This window comes from Notothenia rossii (genome assembly GCF_949606895.1).
Source record: "Notothenia rossii genome assembly, chromosome: 2".
NCBI classification, from domain to species: Eukaryota; Metazoa; Chordata; class Actinopteri; order Perciformes; family Nototheniidae; genus Notothenia; species Notothenia rossii.
This window is the reverse complement of record NC_136904.1, coordinates 89,218,393-89,237,917: the sequence shown is the minus strand read 5'-3', so window position 1 is coordinate 89,237,917 and position 19,525 is coordinate 89,218,393. Positions and strand designations below refer to the sequence as shown.

Genomic DNA, 19,525 nt, shown 5'->3' with positions numbered 1-19,525 from the left:
AAAAAAAGTGTATTACAAATCTGGTAAATATGAGGTTTAGGACTTTTTTTATCTGAAGACATTTTGAGTTGTATTTGACACATGTTTGTGAGTGTGCTTTATCCAACAGCAGTACAACAGGAAGAGAGGAAGGAAGAGGGTGTGAAAATCTGCAGCGCTAAACCACACGGTGACTCTCAAGCAAAGCATCATGACCTTGAGGTTTGAGGATAAAGATACTCCACCTAAAAAAAACATAATCTTCAATGATTTAATAAAGACATGAGAAATAATACAAATGAAAAGATATTTATAGAGAAACAGTTTTACATTAGTCTGCAGGTGCAGTGGGTTGAAGCGGGACATCCCCTGTTGGCTTACAATTCAATATTTCCACCAGTACTTACTTTGTGGAAAATACATCCTTTGAATTAAAGAACAATAGCTTGATCTGCATGACATACACTGACAACGTTTCCATGCTATAACCTTATTCTTATTTTCTTTCCTATCAGGGCACTTGTCTACATTGCAAAGCAACCAGAGATCGAGTGAGGTAAAACTCAGTGTATGCACAAAGAGCTTACTATATAAGGCCAAAATATAACATTTATATAACTATAAGTTAGTGGTATGAAAGAAATGAATATAATATGAAAGGCTGACTTTTTTTGTAGGGAAATCATTAATGCACTTCTAAGTAACATTAAACAAGAACAAATACTTTTTAAACAAAACACTTTCATTCTCAGTTGATGGTACAAACATTTTCAGTACTATGCAACATAGTGAAATAAGTAATTAAAGGGGAAACATAGCAGTGGTAGGTGGAAATTCTTACTTTGCCGCAGAGATGTAGGAGTGTAATGAAGGTGTGATGAAAACACGCCAACAGTTTGATATAAGACTGTGTGGGAACTTGATACCAAACTCAAAACTCACTTCACTGTCTTTGAGTTTTGTGTGAAGTTACTCATTAAACTATAACTCTGGCATAATGTTATTCTTATTTGAAATCAACGAAAAGCTAATTCAACAACAGTCTGTGTAAGCCAGATACATAGTGTGTGTGTGTGTGTGTGTGTGTGTGTGTGTGTGTGTGTGTGTGTGTCTTTGGTTTCTCAGCCACACACAGGAAGTGTGTTCCTCTTATAGTCTCTTCAGGAGTTGCACGTCTGTAATATTGCACACAGATTGCACTTGTGCCGCCTGGCATCGTGGCACAGCCTCGCACCTCGTACTGTATGGAAGAAAACGTTCCTCGACATAGACGTCTGTCAAACACAAATAAACAACAGAACACAATCAGAAGCATGATGAGAGCGGGGGTCCTGTGGATGCTGATGGTGTGTCTGAGTGATGGAAAAGACCCCACATGCTCAGGTAAGAAGATGTCATGTTGGTGAATTATACCAGAGCTGTCCCAGTAAAGCGTGGCTGAAGCTGCTCGGACAGAGATTTATTTACACCGGCATTGCAGCTTTCTGATGTGCTTTGTTAATGATCTGAGTTTTCTTTGTCTGTATTCAACACTATTTATTTTGAGCCAGACATTTATTTATGTGTCACATAAATGCGCCACTTCCACACTTATTTTAATCCAAACCATGACTTTAAAAAGTATTGTTCTTCTTCTTCGTACACATGTTGGTTTACAATAACGGAAGAACATTTTTGAATAACCTTTCCTACGATATCACATGAACCTTTGCGTGCAGGTCCAATGAAACTCCTCCACATTAAGAACAAAATATATACACTACATTTTTTGCCTCTTTTTCCGTGTTGCCAGTTTGGCCAATTTTATACCCACTTTGTATTAAATATATATGTATTACAATTTAGAATTATATTTTGATTATATATATATATATATTTATTATTATTATTTTTTTATATGTATTTTAGATTTTTGTATATATGTTTATATTTTTCTGTTGTTATTTCTATTCTTTTTTTAATGTGTTTTCTAAATAATATTTTATTTCTTTACAGTGGGTAGCTAAAGTATTAACACATTTTTTTTTTGTAATACTTTAAATAATAAAAAGAAAAAATGCAAACAATTTATTTATAAAAATGAAACTGTAAGAAAGGGGTCAAAAAGAGACAAATTGTTCCATTGTTGCCGAGAGCGTCTGGCAAAGCTAATGTGATCTAGATTTTACGGGTGTTGTTGAGTTCAGTAAACTCGACACACAATGACAGAAACCCCGTGACATTTCTTCTCATCACAAACCGGCTGTTTCTTGTGTTTTTCTGTCAGTTCTGACGAGCCTCACCGTTTCAAAACTCGCTAAAGTTAACGTCTCCTGTCCATCGACGACGAGAACAGAAACAAACTACCAGCTCTTCTTCAACGACAGCTCCTTCGGACGAATACATATGAAAAAGGTTAGTCAATGATTTGTGATTTGAAGGATTATCGTAATATTTTCTTTCTTAATATATTTGACTGATGCTACAAGAAGACTCGCCACATCAGGAAGCCACAGTTTCTGCTCAAAGACTGCGCTGATATTTCATGAACGTTTTTTTTTTTTTACAGAGAAACCCCAGACACATAAACTCTAGTTTGCACAGAAAGTCCAACACAGCTGCAATGAACTTCTTTGCGCACACAATGCATGCAGCGAGCGACCACTAGAGAGCAGCACTAACTCGACCGAATGCCTGGGAGTCGTTGCTCTTTCACAGAAAAAACTCACACAACTAAAGATTTGGATTTGTAAGGGAAAAGAGGCAAGATGAGGATTTAAAAATTGAGTCAAAGGGGAAGGGAGAGGATGGGGTGAACGTAAATACCTTTGTGCAGATATGGGATTTGTTCAAAGCGTGTTTTTTTATTCCTAATCATCATGCCCCAATGAGTTATTCTAAATCGTGGCTAAAAACCCCTTTTCTTTACCACTGCTTTTCTAGAGGTCCTTCAACTGCAGTTCAATTAGCAGTGTTGAATTTCATATCATTTCATATCTCTTGTATGAATTGTCTTTTATTAATTAATTTTTTTAACCCTTATGTTGTGTTCGGGTCTTCTAGTTTTTTGTATCGGAACAAGGCCTCATGATATCCTCCAGCTATATAAACACTACAAAACTGATTTTGACAATTTCATCCAAGCCTGAAGGTCTCTCAAAAAAAAGTGTATAATTTGGTGTTCGGGTCTGGGGTCTGTTGGGGGTGACTCGGGGTCAAATTTGGCCCAATCAAGATTCATCTTTGACTTTAGACACCCCTCCCCCACCCCCTTCATCCACTGTAACAATCATTTCAAACTCTTTTTTATTGTATTCTAATAATAGTCTATTATAGTCAGATAACGTAATGATCCACTGTCTTCACTGTAGGAAATATGATGAGTTAATTTAATCACATATTTTACTCAAATATGTGGTTTTTTGGAGCATTAAAATTAAATTACAGCAGGATTGTACGGTTATGAATGCATAATACGTTAGTTATGATGTAGTTAAAACAATATTGGATGGACTGAGATAAATCATGGGTCAAAAGGGTTAAACTATGTGTTTTTAATATATTGTGTTAATGCTTATGTCAAGCACTTTGAGTCTGAAATGTGCTATATAAATAAATCAACCTATATTATAAAACTTCATTTAATGGTGAAGGTAACCGGGGTAACAGAGAGTGTATGTCTTTGCTCTTTAATTACTTTATTAAATTATAGCAGTCATAATAATTATAAACCAAAGCTATCTTGCAAACTTGCCTGAATTGTATCCTAAGAGAAACAGATGGCACTCTTTTCTTACGGTTTTTAATGGATGTATTCCCCTTTCATAAGCCTGATTCTGATTCTTACTATGTCTAAATGATTACATGTGTGCGCAGGAATTGGTGAATGGAGAAACTGAAAAAACAAACAAAAAAACCCCTGAAATTTAAAGCTCTGAAATTAAGCTGCAGATCTTCTTTTTGCTGACCTCTGGTGTTGGGAGTGTGCTGCAGTGATGTACAAATACACTCAGGTTGTGGGGTTTGTACACCTTAAGATAAATTCAATTGACTACAGAACATTAAATTATATTTCACTACACACCACTGCAGAACATCTAAACAGTATCAGCATCTAGCACTAGCACTAGCTTCTGCAACGAAACCGTGATTATTTTAGCTTTTTTAACCACTTTCTCCAACTCATAATGTCATTACTTCCCATATTCATCCATCCTGTGTCCCTCTAATATAACACACCACATGTCTCACATTTATTCTTTGCAGGAGTCTGGTCCTGCAGACATGCTGTTCTCGGGTCAGTTTGAAGTGACGGCCAACAGCAGTGGAGAGTTTCTCTGCAGGAGTGAGGAGAGTTGGCCCCCCCCCAACACAGTTGACTGTCACGCCACTGAAGTCATCGTGGCAGGTAACATGCGATCTTTATATAGTATTATATATATGTCATATTTTGATAAAATGAAATAAAATTTTTTTTTTTTCATAGAATTTCAGTCTTTGCCTGAAATCAATGGCTCTGTTCCAGCAGCCAATCAGAGCTGTCCGTTCAGGTCTCCATTGATCCCAGAGGAGGTGATTTGGGCGGGATGTGCAGTTTTATTGGTCTACAGCGTGTCAATCACCTGCATTGCCATTGTCTTATGGGTAAATATGAGAACATGGAGCGACTCATAAACCCTGGACATGTTATAATATACATTTAGTACATACGTGTTGTTGTTAGATATTGTTCAATGTGAACATTTCTACTAAACGTCTTATGTCGGTATATATATATAAATATACATTTTATCTTCTTATTGCACTTTTTTTGTTGAACATCTCAATATTGAATGTATTTATTTAAATTATTTTTTTATTGCACTTTTGTTTTAGATATTTTTTTATTTGTTTTATTTTATTGAATCTTTTTATATTTACTTATTGATTTTTTTTTATTTTTTATTGATTTCTCAAAGGGAGCAACAGTGAAACATATTTCCCCTGGGCTGTATACAATATTCTGATTCAGATTTTTAATATCCATTTGTCAGCATGTAAGTGAAACTCTTCCCTTTCCTTCTGTGTTTGATTCCTTTAGAAAAACATGAGGAGAAATGAGGAGGATTCAAACGATTACATGAACGCCAGACCTGGAGAGTTCAGGAAACCTGGCTAAGTTAAACAACAGCGTGCGGCAATCATAAGGACGAATCATTGCTATTAAAGCTAGTATTGTAGTGGTATATATTCCAAAATAAAATCCATATTTATTTCACAGTTATGTTGTATAGTGTATTTCTTTAAAGCTCACCTATTATACTGTTTCTCATCAATATATTATAGTTCTCAGTTTTATACAAACATGTCTCTGAAGTGTTTGGAAAAACATCGTTATGACCAGTGCTTGAATTGGAATAAAAAAGGTGCCAGTTCTCTAAATCAGCAACTGTTTCAAGTCAATTTCTTTATACAGCCCAAAAATAAGTATTTGGCTCAAAGTATATCCTATAATGCTGGTGGGTTTGTCTCTTTACTGTATATTTTAGAAAAGGCTCACTGTACTTAAACAAAATGACTCCGGGTGCATCTGAGATTAGAGGGTTGCAGTGGTAAAGTGCTATTTTTATAAGTGGGGGTGGACCTCAAATCCTATAGAGGGGTCCGTGGGCATGCTCCCCCGGTAAGATTTCTAAATGTTGGACTTAAATGCATCAATCTGGTGCATTTTCAGGGGGAAATAAAGAGACTACACCCATATGAAACAGAACTGTATACATTTAAATAATCATAAAATCATAAGTACATGGCCATAACCAATAACATACAATATCCAATATGAAAAAACATTGAAACTTGTTTATTTATTTGTTTTTGGTTCATTTATAGTTGTGAGTGTGTCTGGGCTCCTGAATCGGCCTCTCCTGTCTCCCTCCTCTCCCCCTTCTCCTCTTTGAGGCAACAGCAAAGACTAGTTTTAGCTCTCAACAAGTTTATCTTACCTTTTTTCACCTAGTTAACATTTTGTTTGTATTATTCATGTATCTAAACACTCAGAGAGTAATTTACCTCACCTGAGCTGTAGTTATCAGCCTCTCAGTCTGACAGGAGAGGACTCTCCCCCCATCTTGTTGTTGAGACAGCTCCTTATATCCGTTAGCGCAGCTAGCTAGCAGTGCACAAGATGCTAACAACAATACACGTAACAGGTGCGCGCGCTTTCTCGCTCGCTCGCGCCAACCGCCAACACACACCCTCCCGAGCTTGAATTACACACAGAGACCAATCGAGGGCATTAGTATGATCTGTATGAAAGTGGCCATGTCAGCATGCCACATCATGTGTAGACAGCCAGTCACCCTCTGTGAGGCAGAGTCAGACCCACATTTGCGCAGCGTTGCGTTTACAATACATACGTATAAAAAAAGAAATCCTCAGGCCAGGCCATCGGGAAACCTCCCGGTCCTCCCGATGGCCAGTCTGGGCCGTCATGACGTGCCGCCGGCGGCTGAGTACCGGCATTTTACTAAGTACCGGCACCTTGCCGGTACTCAGTAAGAAGTGCCAGTACCACATGGGTAAAAATCAGAAGTGCCGGTACTGCGTACCGGTAAGTACCGGCCCAATTCAAGCACTGGTTATGACATCATAAAGTGGCCAAAATCTGATCGGCTCATTTTCAGACAGGATTTTATAGAAATGGATCAGGACAAAAAGAGAGAATCTTTTTTGCTGAAACTTTCAGAGTCTCTTTACACAGAGGGGACACATGTTGATGTAGAAGAGACATGAAGAAGAGGGGACACATGTTGATGTAGAAGAGACATGAAGGAGAGGGGACACATGTTGATGTAGAAGAGACATGAAGAAGAGGGGACACATGTTGATGTAGAAGAGACATGAAGAAGAGGGGACACATGTTGATGTAGAAGAGACATGAAGAAGAGGGGACACATGTTGATGTAGAAGAGACATGAAGAAGAGGGGACACATGTTGATGTAGGAGAGACAAGAAGAAGAGGGGACACATGTTGATGTAGAAGAGACAAGAAGAAGTGGATTTTGCATAATAGGTGACCTTTGATATTGCTTGAATATATACATTTTTTGCACGTAAGCAATACCTGTGACTGTATAACATGTGACTGATGACTAAATTATGTGGTATCAGAAAGACGAGTTATTTTGTAATGCTCAGTCAAATCACTTCTTGAAGAGTACAGAAATGTCTCAGGCGGTTTACTGAGAAACGACTGCAAGAAAATGTGTGGATGATGAGACCGATCTGTGAGATAAAATGATCAGTTTCAGAGGAGTGGGCAAAGTCAAGTTTGATGCTCTTATAAACTTTCAGATTATTTCATTTGTATTCATTTTGAAGGCAAATTAGATAATCCTCGCTAAAATAAGGACACTGCAGTTATGGCTTTGAATAGATCCATTTCTCAACACTTTTTAAAACAGTCAGATAAAATGTACTTGGGGGCGGGGGGGGGGGGGGGTTTGTTTGTGTGAAAAATAAAGTGTTTTTGTCATTAAAGCATCATCAAAATCATCACCACATACTTTACGACTTTATTTTCTTATACTTATCAATGGTTTCTCACTGGATAAGCATCCAGACACGCTGTAATGCCAAACTGAAGAAACCACTTTTATTAAGATTGCCACTTAGTGTACGAATTATGTTGTGCTGGTGACGTTATTTTATCTTAGTTGCCAGTGCCAAAGACACATTTCTATTATATGTACATTTAATTGACAATAAAGTATTCTGAATGTGAAGAAAAACGCAATTTTCACTCCTTTTGAATACTTTGACAGTGACAGACAAGCTACAGTGTTGGGTTGATGCACAGATTAAATAGCAGACCCCCTGCAATAACCTCGAGGACCCTCTGGGGGTCACAAACCCCCTGTTGAAGACCCATAGTTTGAACCACACTGAAATCAGATGAATTTACCGCCCAAGTGCAGATTGACAGATGTCAACAGATTTCACTGTATTAGGTTAGTTGAAAGACATTCTATTAAGTTGAACCAAATTGTTATTTAATATTAATATCATTAATTTCAACTAACCTACACAGTTATGTGAAATCTGCTGACATAATACATTTAATTAAAGTCAACGTTTCAGTTTTTTCAGTTTCTGATTAAAGTGTGCTGAAACAATGACAGCAGCAGAAACAAACCACAGTTTTCCGGGTTGACTGTAACTTCAGTAAAAACGGGTTTAACCCCACAAAATGTTTCCGGGCCAAACACACGTGTGTGACGTCGGGAGGACAGCGAATCTCATAACATCAGCTCTGTCATTATCTGTGTCTAGCTAGATATGTTCCACGGCTTGCACCTTATGGTTGCACAGCAAGAGTGTGCGCATGAAAGAAATGCATGAGATGAAACCACAGAAAGTATTTAACATATTCCAAAGAAGAATAAACTGTGATGAAAAATCTGAAAGTGTCACATGTGATGTAACATCAGACTTAAATGGCATCACACACACTCCATTCAAACCCATAGGATGTCTTTTGTGAACCTCTAATAAGGCAGTAAAGGGATGTGAAGGCTTGATTGATTTTATACTTGTATTGATTTAATTCAGTAAAAATAAATGGAGCTAAAGGAAATAGAAAAGTATTTTTTGTCAGTCTGTTACTTTTAACATTTTTTTTATTTAAAGCATTTAGCAGTTGGTATTTACAACTACAATGACATTTTTTTTCCTTTTGAATGTGGATATGCCTGCATTTTTTTTATCTAACCATCATATTAATTCACTCTTATCCGTCAATATAACAATTGTTTTATAGTTTCTTACTTGAGAAAATAACGACCAACAACTTAACTCATCGTGGACATGACACACAGTTTAATTAGCAAACAGAATAAAGTTAAATAAAGGTATTTTAGATAAAAACACGTTGTGTTGTATACCGATCTTTACCAGACTGTGATATCATTGTAAATAAAAGTACACACAGTTCCTCAAAGTTGAAGTTGATCAGAATATCTTCAAATGTCTTGTTTTTAAGTCAGAAACATTAAAGGTCCCATGTCATGCTTTTCCGGTTATTACCCGTCCCCTTGTGTGTTATGAAGGTTTTTCTGCATGTAAACGGTCTGCAGAGTCAAAACCCCTCAAAGTACACCCTGTAGGGAGTACAACTCTAACACAGAGAAGACCTGTCTATGCTGCCCCAGAACGCCTCGTTGGACATTTCTCTTTTTCCATTTGTTTCTTCCGGGAACCGAATGACGTCATGCGGTTCCCGGAACCAATATGGACCAATCTGCAGAGCTCCTCACACAGCAGGGCCTTTAGCGTAAATGTTCAACCAACAGGGAGTCCCATTGACTTGCATAGAGCTACCTGGCTGGTAATAGATGAGTTGGGATGGTGGAGAAATGCTCTCCTCAGACCCATTCTCACAGCGTTATAAACCTTCTGACTCAATATCAAGCCACACTTATTGTTTTTACATCGGCTGTGAGTGTTTGTGTGCTCAGGATGAGTTTCGCGCTGTATCGCCGGCTCACAGGGGGGGGGGGGGGGGACGGGGGACGGGACAGGAGCTCCAACAAGCCGTTTAGGACAGAGAGTGAATACACATACACAGAGATGCTAGGAAAAATGTATGTTAATAGATTCTCAAAACCATTGACGATTAATATAAAGTAATAGTTACGAATCACCACAGCTCTTATCACATTTGTAATCTTGATGCACGGGACATTCAGAGAGATTTAGCAAGACATATTAACTATTTATTAAACCTGCAAACCTCTCCCTGAGTGCTGTGTCTTACTTTTAGTTTTTATTTTGCCTTTGTGTACTATTTTATAACATTTTTTGTATTATTTGTCATTGTTTTTTGTTTGTTGTTTTGAGGGAAACTAGCAATGATGTGTTTTAAAGCTAATAAATAAAACGTTGTATTTTAAAAAACAACCAGCAAAGACTTTTAGTTTTTAAGAGCCGTCTTAATGCACATTTTCCCACAAGCCTTATCTGCAAAAAAGATTTAAAACCTCCTTTTTTTCTGAAGGGATGTGTTTTACAACTGGATTGAATTCAATGGATGTCACGTTCTTAGAAGTTCTTCATAATCATTTTCTTTCAACTTTTCACTCTAATGTGCAACTTTTCTACTTATTATCTGTTGCGTCTTTGATTGTTCTTGTTCGAGGAAGCTGTAAATAACGCTGACTCTGGCTAAGTGTTAACACAGAATGAAGTTCTTCTCATCTTTTCTGCAGAATAAGCAGCCGGTTAAAGCTGCCGCCTCTCTTTACCGGCAGAGCATCTCTTCACAGTTTCCTGTGGCGGCACAAAGTTTCCGTGACACGCACGGACACGCACGGATAAAATAGTGAGTTTCAGTGTTTTTGCTGTCTTCAAATCAAAGTGTGAGGGTGTGTGTGAGAGGAAGATCCTGACTCTCTGATGGCTCTTTTTGTGTTGACAGTGCTCAGCCTCTGCCTGCCTGCGTGGAGCGGTGAGTACAAACACATTATTACAGATGTGATAAGAGTTGTGGTGATAAGTGACTATGACTGTATATTAATCGTTAATTGTTTTGAGACTCAATTAACATACATTTTTCATACAAACATTGCAGAAACTGCTGTTTTCAGCCTCTCAAATATGTAAATGTGTCACTTTTCCATTCTTTATATCATATTCAAGTGAATATCTTAAAGTTTCTGATTTAAAAACAAGATTGAATGTTCATATTTAAAACAGAAATGTGATTATTGGAATATGCCAGGTTCCAATTTCTTGTTATTGAAATGTCTTCCTGGTCTTTACAGTTGGCATTAATCTATTAAGTGTTATAAAACAACACTTAAAACAACACTAATGTTTTAAGTATACTTTTCTGAAAGAAGACAAAAGGAATGATATGGAAGCCAAACAGCAGGGTTGACCTGTGCATGGAAACAAAATAATTATTGCCATAAATTGATAACGTAAAAAAAAAGTAAATCTGTGGATATGTTGATTTGTGTGATATTTGATTTGTCCTGAGCCATATGGATTTAATAAATAATGACAAGAGGAGACACAATTTTAACACACAGCAGCCCATTTTCTAACTGTCTCGTTTTACAGTTGGGAATTTGGATATCTCCTTATATAACTCTATAAAGTGTTATAAAACCAGACTTGAAGGTGTATCAGATGTTTTATATACACCTTTGTAACAGGAGATAAAATACATTTCATGAAAGCAGAACAGGGAGTCTCTCAATGGATCTGTGCATGAAAAATACTTTTTGGCCTGAAGTTTATCGCCATAAATTGATATTTGCTCTATGCCTAAAATGTTAATCTGCTGAAATGTTGCCTGTCCGTTGCCATTTGGATTCCTTAAATGATCTCAAGGTTAAAAATGTGACACACAGCAGCCCGTTTTCTAACTGTCTCTTCCCAATTTCCCCTGTTTCTCTGCAGCTGTGAAGGTGGTCCAGCCCTATAAAGTGGTGAGCAGCAATGGTACGGCTCTGGTTCAGTGCTTTCTTCACCCCCAACCCTTCCACCACCAGAGCCCCCTCCCTAACAACGACCTGTCGTACCCGTTCCCTGAACCTGAGGACCTGCGGGTGACTCTGCTGCGAGGCCTCCACGGATCCACCAAGATCTGCTCCTCCATCCTCAACCTCACAGGGCCGATAGAGACGGGGGAGGAGGGAAAGGTAAATTTGAGGGGGTGGATGTTAAAGGTCACCTATTTGTCATGTCTCGTCTACATCAACATCTGTCCCCTCTGTGGAAAGAGATTCTGAAAGTTTCAGGAACAAAGATTTTCTCTCTTTTTGTCCAGAAACATTTATATAAAAACCTGTCTGAAAATGGGCTGATCAGATTTTGGCCACTTTATGATGTCATAACGATGTTTTGGCTTGTGTAACCATTAGCCAATCAGCAACCAAGGTAACCCCCCCCCCACCCTTGTCACCTTAATCTCCTCCTAGAGCACCATAGTGTTCTTTGTAACCAAATATCTCTCGGAGGGGCCTGGGGAGGGGCTCCTTATTTTCATCTAAAGTAACAGACAGAGAATCAGCACTTTGGAAAACAGGGCTGAAACAGAGGGGATTATGGGTAATGCTGCAATGATCTGTTTGGTGTTTGGAGACAAACACTTCAGAGACATGTTTTGTATAAATCTGAGACCTGTAATATATTGATGATAAACAGTATAATAAGAGACCTTTAAATTATTCCAACTTTGACCAAAATGATATGAAACGATACTTTATTGTCCCGATAATGAAATTGGTTCTAGACTCCCTCGTGCGAGAGGGAGAGGAGATAAAACCCATACATGCTACATATTAAAAGAAAAATACATTAACTTATCGACATATGACTTCCGTGCATATGCAGTTTGCACAGACATGCCTACTGAAAAAAAGTGACATATGCACAGCCCTGCCGTGGCGCAATCTAGTGTTAAAGGCCCATCGAAAAGACATTTTCTAAAATCTAGAAAACTAGTTTAAAAATAACTTTTGGCTTATCTAATTTTAGTAAGAAAAATAAATTAAATGTACTTCGGCCACCAGCGTTTTACGAATCTAGACTATTTGTTTTGGAGAGGATGGAAAATTCAGCTGTTACATCTTCCTTTCTCTTATTTGTGATTAGGAGCCCCCTAGTGGCAGAAAGTACACATTGTGTCTTTAACAAGACTATATGTTAAAGGAGCCATAATCTGCTCAATATTAGGTTTATATTTCTCTACTGGGACATGTCTCCATGCTTTAATGTTCAAAAAGCTCTTTATTGTTCTCATACTGCCTGTGCTGCAGCACCTCTTTTCACCCTCTGTCTGAAACCAGAGCCCAGTCTGCACTGATTGGTTATGTGGGAGCCATGAAACGTGTATAGTCATTTGTTTTGTTTTAATATAAGATATTTGTTTGACCACTATTGATTGGTTGGCTTGGGTCACATGGATATGGGCGGCACTCATTATAATCCTGTTCACCTGCGTGAGGTCTGTGTGTGTGTGTGTGGAAGAGAGGGTGACACATACTTTTTGTTGACCGCAAGTTTAATGATTGCTTTGATTACTATAACATTGTATATGTCCAAGGAAAATAAGTTGATCATCCCAGATTTCACAATATCAAACAGGCCCGACTTCAGCCTCTCAGCGATTTTGTTTGTTTTCTGCTGTCGCTATTGGTTTGCTGCCCGGCTCTGTTGTGATTGGTCAAAGGCTTAGAGATGTCCCTTCCCTTAGCCTATCACCTACACGTGTTGGAGCGCTAGCTAATAGAAGCTTGATTGTTACATGTTATGAGCCTTAGCAGACCATTTACATGCACAAAAACCTTTATATCACACTGCAGGGAAGCAAAAACCCCACAAAGCACAATAGAGCCCCTTTAAATTCTTCCATTAAATTGTTTTTCCTGGCGTTTTAGGTGCAGTGCTCTGCTCAGAGGAGAGAGGGCGCTCTGGAGCTGACGGTATCTGGACTGAGAGCCACAGACACAGATCTGTATCGCTGTGACATAGAGATCTTCTACCCTCCACCGTACCTGCGGTTCACTGGAAACGGCACCCTCATTCACATCTTAGGTGACCTGCATATTTCAACAATATTGCCCCCACTGATTCCACCGTTCACACATCATTCTTACTCTCTCTTCATCCTTTAACTCTGTCCTCAGGCAGCTCTGACTGTCCGGCGCCGGAGGCTCAGAGACAGATTTCAAACAAAGAAGATGAAGGAGAGGAAGATGAGGATGAAGAGACGGCGGCACCAGTCAGTGTTCCTGTGATCGTCCTGGTGATACTGGTGCTGTTCGTCCTCATTGTCATTACGTGCCTCCAGGTCAGAGCATTATATTGAATTTGTTTCCCTATATTTTATTGTTATTATTTTATATCTATAATTGAAGTGGTGGAAGATTGTTGTACGCCTAAGTTATTCATTTTTGTAACCTTTTATTGAGCATTTTTACTTTAACTTCTTATGTTTGTATGCATTTTAATTACATTTTTGCACATTCTTACTTATTATTTTTTGATATGTTTTTGTATATTTGATTCATACATACTCAAATAGAGTAACGGTCATGAAACCTAACTTACCCCAAAGTAAATAAAGTATTATTTCTGATTTAAAAATTATAAAATAGCCCTGAAAAAGGTCTGCATTCAACACCCTAATAACACTCAGCTGTTAGCTACAGTACATGAACTTAAATTAAATATTGTAGAGATTGTCAATGTGTGCTCTTCCAATTAAAAGATAATCATAGATACATAAAAAACATACAATTACATTTTGGAAGTCTATATTTTTTGGCAAATGAAACTGCAGTAGGATAGTGAATAGTGGCTTTTTATAGTAAAGTCATTTAAGCGTCAGAATTATATAAAAATATAATTGTAGCTACAGTATACAGTCAATTTGAGTGAGCGAATGTGTTTTGGACATATTGAAATAAAGCATTGATGTTTCTGTTACTTGTCCCCATGATTGAAATATAATAAAAGGTAGTTATCATGTATTGTTTACTCAATTCAAATCTCTGTGTTTTTATTTGCAGGCCTCACAGTGCGATCGAGGGAGGAGGGAGATTATCAGACCGGTTCACACGGTGGACGCTGCTTTATTTCCATGTTACAACTTGGCATGAAAATCAGGATTTGATGGTCAAGTCGGGCCTATTTCGTCCATCTTTGCCTCATTAAAGTACCATTGATTTGAATGGAGGATAAAAGTAAATAGGGTCGGTCGTTACCCTTTATTAAAGATCACCTCTGTTATGAGTTTCTTTTTTTTACCGAAAGAAAAACAAATATCAGAATTGCATTTTGTTGTGTGTATATTACGCTGATTAAGAATGAACAATTATGTTTACATTATAGTAAACACATCTTGTATTGACTTGTATTGCTAATACTGCAAACTACTTTTTAATTAAAACTGATGCTGATGGAGATAACATGTTTTTTAATGATATGTATAAACGCATGTAAAGGATTGAATTGTGTTGTTAAGTCTAAAACTGTGGATCCATAAAGAAAACTACTTGATTGAAAGAGATTGCCTTAGTATGAGTTGTAAGTAAGCAAGTTCTGATGTAAACATGCACAATATGGCTCTATCCTTGACTGCAATTGTTTAACAACATGCAATATGATGACTTTTTTATCAATACATCTATTCACTTTATATATATATCTTTATCTATACTCTATATTCACTTTATATATATATATCAATACATTTCAAACTTTAGGGCAAAATATAAGTTAAAGATTGAATTGGTATTTAAAGTTATCATTTAATTATTGAAATAAAAGCAACAGTGGAGCCCTTCATCTTTGCACTGGCACCATCATCATGCCACTAGTATTTCCACATATACACAATAAATAAAAGCAGGTTCAACTCCCCATTTTTAAAACACTGACCACAAGACCTTTCGTTGAATCTGGACAAACTTCACATTTTATTTCCGCAGAGGTCCTTATGCTGCTTTTTTTCTTCGATACTGCTGCATGTAATAAAACCTGCAGACTCTAGAGGATGCTAGTCAGGCTTTAGAGGATCACTTTTAACCGCATTTAACCCATAATGCACAGACAGTGAAAGACCAATATCAGCATGAACCACAGACATGCAAGACAAACAGGAGTTTGTTTGTCAAAGGCCATAAAACCAGATATGCTGTAAGTTTCCTTTTGATGATTATGTATTTTGTTTTGTGGAAACTGCACTAGATAGAAGCACCAACACCACATCAGTATTTTGTTCAGTTAGTTAGAAACCACATCGTGACCTGGGACATGTGAGTGTTGCCACACAGCAGAAATTTACAATATGGGCTTTAGGCTGTAAATGAAAAGGGTTTATTATGTATGCCACTGTGACCATGGGTGTGACTTAAAGAGGCCATATCTTTTTGGAGTTTTCTCTTTCCTGTTGTGTGTTGTATAGGTTTTTGTGCATGTAAATGGGCTGCAAAGGCTCAGAGGGAGTTTTCTCTCCCCCCCTTCATGAAACCCCTCCATTGGCCTCCTTTGTTTACTTCTGCAACATAGTGACATCACTATGTAACACTCGCACTTCTATTGGCTAGCACTCCAACGCATTGTACGTGATAGGCTAAGGGAAGGGACATCTCTAAGCGGTTGACCAATCACAACAGAGCCAGGCAGCTAACCAATAGCGACAGCAGAAAACAAACAAAATCGCTGAGAGGCTGAGGTCGGGCCTGTTTGATATGACGTGTGTGACACGCTACAAAAAAGTACTTGCTGAGAATAAAAACTCTGTTGAAAAATAATGTAGTTTAATGAAATCTGGGATGATCAACTTATTTTCCTTGGACATATACATTGTTATAGTAATCAAAGCAATCATTAAACTTGCGGTCAACAAAAAGTATTGTAGCGACCCTGATAGGATGCTGAGGGTGTCACTCAGGTATCCCCCGTCTCTCTGCCAATCATAGAGCTGTACCGTGATGCTGGTTGAGGTGCGGGCCTGTGGTTGGGGGAGCAGACGGGGGAGGGCTGGAAGTTGTGACGTAGACAGGGATATAAATGGGTGTGAACGTTACAGTATGTGTCACCCTCTCTTACACACACACACACACACACACACACACACACACACACACACACACACACACACACACACACACACACACACACACACACACACACACACACACACACACACACACACACACACGAACAGGATTATAATGAGTGCCGCCCATATCTATGTGACCCAAGCCAACCAATCAATAGTGGTCAAACAAATATCTTATATTAAAACAAAACAAATTACTATACACGTTTCATGGCTCCCACATAACCAATCAGTGCAGACTGGGCTCTGGTTTCAGACAGAGGGTGGAAATAGGTGCTGCAGCACAGACAGTATGAGAACAATAAAGAGCTTTTTGAACATTAAAGCATGGAGACATGTCCCAGTAGAGGAGCTAAATATAAATATGAAACCGGAAAATGAGCACAAAACGTCCTCTAGCTTTTGTATATCTATTTGGTTTAATCTGAAGTGATGTCTAACAGCAATATTAGATTATCTTGGCTAAATGATTGTGTTTTTTGGGAGAAATAATATAAGAATGGGATTCATTTGGGAATTTAAATCCCAAACCGTAACCCAAAAACAAACAAAATAAATATGTCCGTGGAAAGTTCCTCAGACAAAGATTTTGAAAACATCTGGACCAGTCAATCAATTAAAGACATTTACAGCAGACTGCACTTGTTTGAGACACAAGTATGATCCGTAGCGGTAATGAGATTGAGTTATAAAACGTTGGTTATCGGGTTGTTTTTTCATCTGATAAAAGTCGCCCTAGTTACGATACTGACGTAACTCTCAGGTTTCTGACAGCAGCATCTCGGCCACAGTGACTCTCAGTCGTTAGTCATTTCCTGTCTCCGTCTTTAAGGACGTACCACAAATGTGTCAGATAGAATCAGGTTGTGCTTTATCAGAAGTTTGTAGGACATTTCGTCAGACCATGAGACGCGAGGAGAGCCATGCTTCAAGGCAAAACATGAAGAGTGACACGCTGGCTTTCATAAAGATAGGGTGGATGTGATCTTTTTTAAATATGAGACTAACAGCGCACATGGTGTCTCTTCTGTTCACATTGAAAGGGGCAGAAAAAGCTACGTTAGCAAGTACAAACTTTGGTTGGTTGCGGTCAGAAGTGTGAAGTAGTGGAGTACAAATACTTCGTTACTGTACTTAAGTACATTCTTCTGGTATCAGTACTTTACTCCACTACTTATTTTTCTGACCACTTTTACTTCTTACATTTTGAAAACAAATACCTATACTTTCTACTTCTTACATTTTCAAAACAGGCTTCAGTTTTAATCTGTGTTCGGTGGCGTGATCATTATTATTTAGAGTCATTGCGGATCGTGATTTTAACGCGATCCGTGTATCCAGTGGCGTTTTTTATTTTTAAATCGAGCGCTAACGTTAGCAATGTTGACATGCAGCCGGAGCCTAACGATAGCTCACCTGCCTCACCACCATTATTGCCATCTAGCTTCACAAGTGAAGCTGTATCCGTGGCCGTGCAACCTTCTTCTCCAGCCAGCCAGGAGGAGAGGCTGGATTTGGCTGTGCCCGGCGGTGGTCCAACAGTTCCCCCAAGGGCCCCAACCGATAGGGGACTCTATGGCGCTATTGAGACCCCCGACGCCAAGATCAAAAGCTATATTATAGCAACCGGTCCATGTAGGCCTACCGGCCCATTCCCCAGAGACAAACTTCAAGGAAACAGGTGTATTCCTCTTCTTAGTTCGCTGTGCCGTTGTCAGGCAGTGGTGGTTGGAGGCCAGGGCAGGTTGTTGTTGATAGCCAACATGTGGCGCTTCTGAGTGGTTGTGTATGTCTCTGCGTGTGTGAGCGCATCAGTGTGCGCTTATGTTTGGGGCGAAGGGGGGGTGGGCCCCAAAACAATATTTGCACCGGGGCCAATCACAACCTTGTTACGCCACTGCGTGTATCCATAATTTCCTGGTCTTCTCCAAAGAAGAGGGACCAATGATAACGTTGTCACGTTGCCGTTGGTTACCATGGAAACATTCATTAGCTAACAATGACATTATTGTTCTATTAATATAAAGGGAGGTCAGGTACTCTTTAAAACAGTTGCTAGTTATGGGTACTTTTAACTGAAGTACATTTCAAAGCCCATACTTCTTTACTTTTACTTGAATGAAGAAGTTTAGTCAGTACTTCTACCAGAGTATTTTTAAACACGAGTATCTGTACTTCTACTTGAGTAAATGATTTGTGCACTTTTACCATCTCTGTCTGCGGTAGACTAAAAAAACTCGTCCTAAAAACCTTTCTTGAGCTCACTGCAAAATGTCAGGAGGTTTCAGGAAAGAAATCCGCAGCGTTGAGAATTTAAATGCACTTTGCATATTGAGAATGATGACTGACCCGATGGGGAATATGCAATCTCCTAAAAAGCTTTTGAAGAATTTAGCTTGGACCAAAGTGGCAGACTTTTAAATACTGACGTTTTACAAATTCTTAGGGAAACAAGCAAGATTACAATCAAGAAAAGAAGACTAAAAACACAGGCTGTTAACAACAAAAGGACAATCCAAACGCTCCTACTCTCATATTCTCTCACAGACACTAATACTGATTGCCTCTGTGGTTTCTATTTGTCTCACGCAAAGATGTGAAAAGCCTTCACACCAGCACACACTCTGATAAACAGGATGTGAACTAACTGCTAACTCCACAACATAATCAGAGAATGGTGTTGTTTCAAAGTGACTGCTGATAAAGATGGAAAATGGACGCATGCACCTATAAAGCAAAAGGACAGACACATACAGATAAAGCAAATACAATTACGATTTTCTTTTTCTGTAACCTCATTGAAATTCAGTTTTTCCTTCAAATGAAATCTTATGTGCAGACAGCAATACAAAACACATGTTTATCTCTCCTGTCAATGTAAAGCCTAGTTGAGGCACAATGACAAGGACATTATTAAGCCTAGGGAACTCAAATTTCAAACATAAATATGA

At 38.4% G+C, this 19,525-nt stretch overlaps 2 protein-coding genes across 5 annotated transcripts; both read left to right on the top strand.

The window, feature by feature from the left end:
• The first annotated feature begins 1,071 nt into the window (after positions 1-1,071).
• On the top strand, positions 1,072-5,217 carry LOC307026425 (uncharacterized protein). Of its 3 annotated transcripts, none has more exons than XM_079661811.1 (5): positions 1,072-1,362; positions 2,246-2,373; positions 4,225-4,366; positions 4,484-4,602; positions 5,039-5,217. In XM_079661811.1, the coding sequence occupies exons 1-5, from the start codon at positions 1,224-1,226 to the stop codon at positions 5,114-5,116; spliced, it is 606 nt and encodes a 201-aa protein (XP_079517937.1). In that variant the 5' UTR covers positions 1,072-1,223; the 3' UTR covers positions 5,117-5,217. The 3 variants fall into 3 exon arrangements, with proteins under 3 accessions (XP_079517937.1, XP_079517938.1, XP_079517936.1); XM_079661812.1 differs by having other exon boundaries at positions 1,074-1,362; positions 4,445-4,530; XM_079661810.1 differs by having other exon boundaries at positions 1,088-1,362; positions 4,445-4,602.
• Positions 5,218-10,244: 5,027 nt separating this feature from the next.
• cd28 (CD28 molecule) lies at positions 10,245-15,079 on the top strand. Of its 2 annotated transcripts, XM_079661763.1 has the most exons (6): positions 10,245-10,316; positions 10,413-10,442; positions 11,402-11,643; positions 13,384-13,540; positions 13,633-13,796; positions 14,518-15,079. In XM_079661763.1, coding segments are annotated over exons 1-6 (684 nt in total). In that variant the 5' UTR covers positions 10,245-10,315; the 3' UTR covers positions 14,608-15,079. The 2 variants fall into 2 exon arrangements, with proteins under 2 accessions (XP_079517889.1, XP_079517888.1); XM_079661762.1 differs by lacking the exon at positions 10,245-10,316 and having other exon boundaries at positions 10,350-10,442.
• The last annotated feature ends 4,446 nt before the right edge of the window (positions 15,080-19,525 follow it).

Bases quoted from the DNA above. Each gene is read 5' to 3' on its own strand.
- LOC307026425 (XM_079661810.1), top strand. From the start codon at position 1,224: ATGGAAGAAAACGTTCCTCGACATAGACGTCTGTCAAACACAAATAAA. The intron at 1,363-2,245 runs GTAAGAAGATGT...TTTTTCTGTCAG, and splicing joins AAAAGACCCCACATGCTCAG to TTCTGACGAGCCTCACCGTT. The intron at 4,603-5,038 runs GTAAATATGAGA...TGATTCCTTTAG, and splicing joins GCATTGCCATTGTCTTATGG to AAAAACATGAGGAGAAATGA.
- cd28 (XM_079661762.1), top strand. From the start codon at position 10,391: ATGGCTCTTTTTGTGTTGACAGTGCTCAGCCTCTGCCTGCCTGCGTGG. The intron at 11,644-13,383 runs GTAAATTTGAGG...CTGGCGTTTTAG, and splicing joins AGACGGGGGAGGAGGGAAAG to GTGCAGTGCTCTGCTCAGAG. The intron at 13,541-13,632 runs GTGACCTGCATA...CTCTGTCCTCAG, and splicing joins CACCCTCATTCACATCTTAG to GCAGCTCTGACTGTCCGGCG.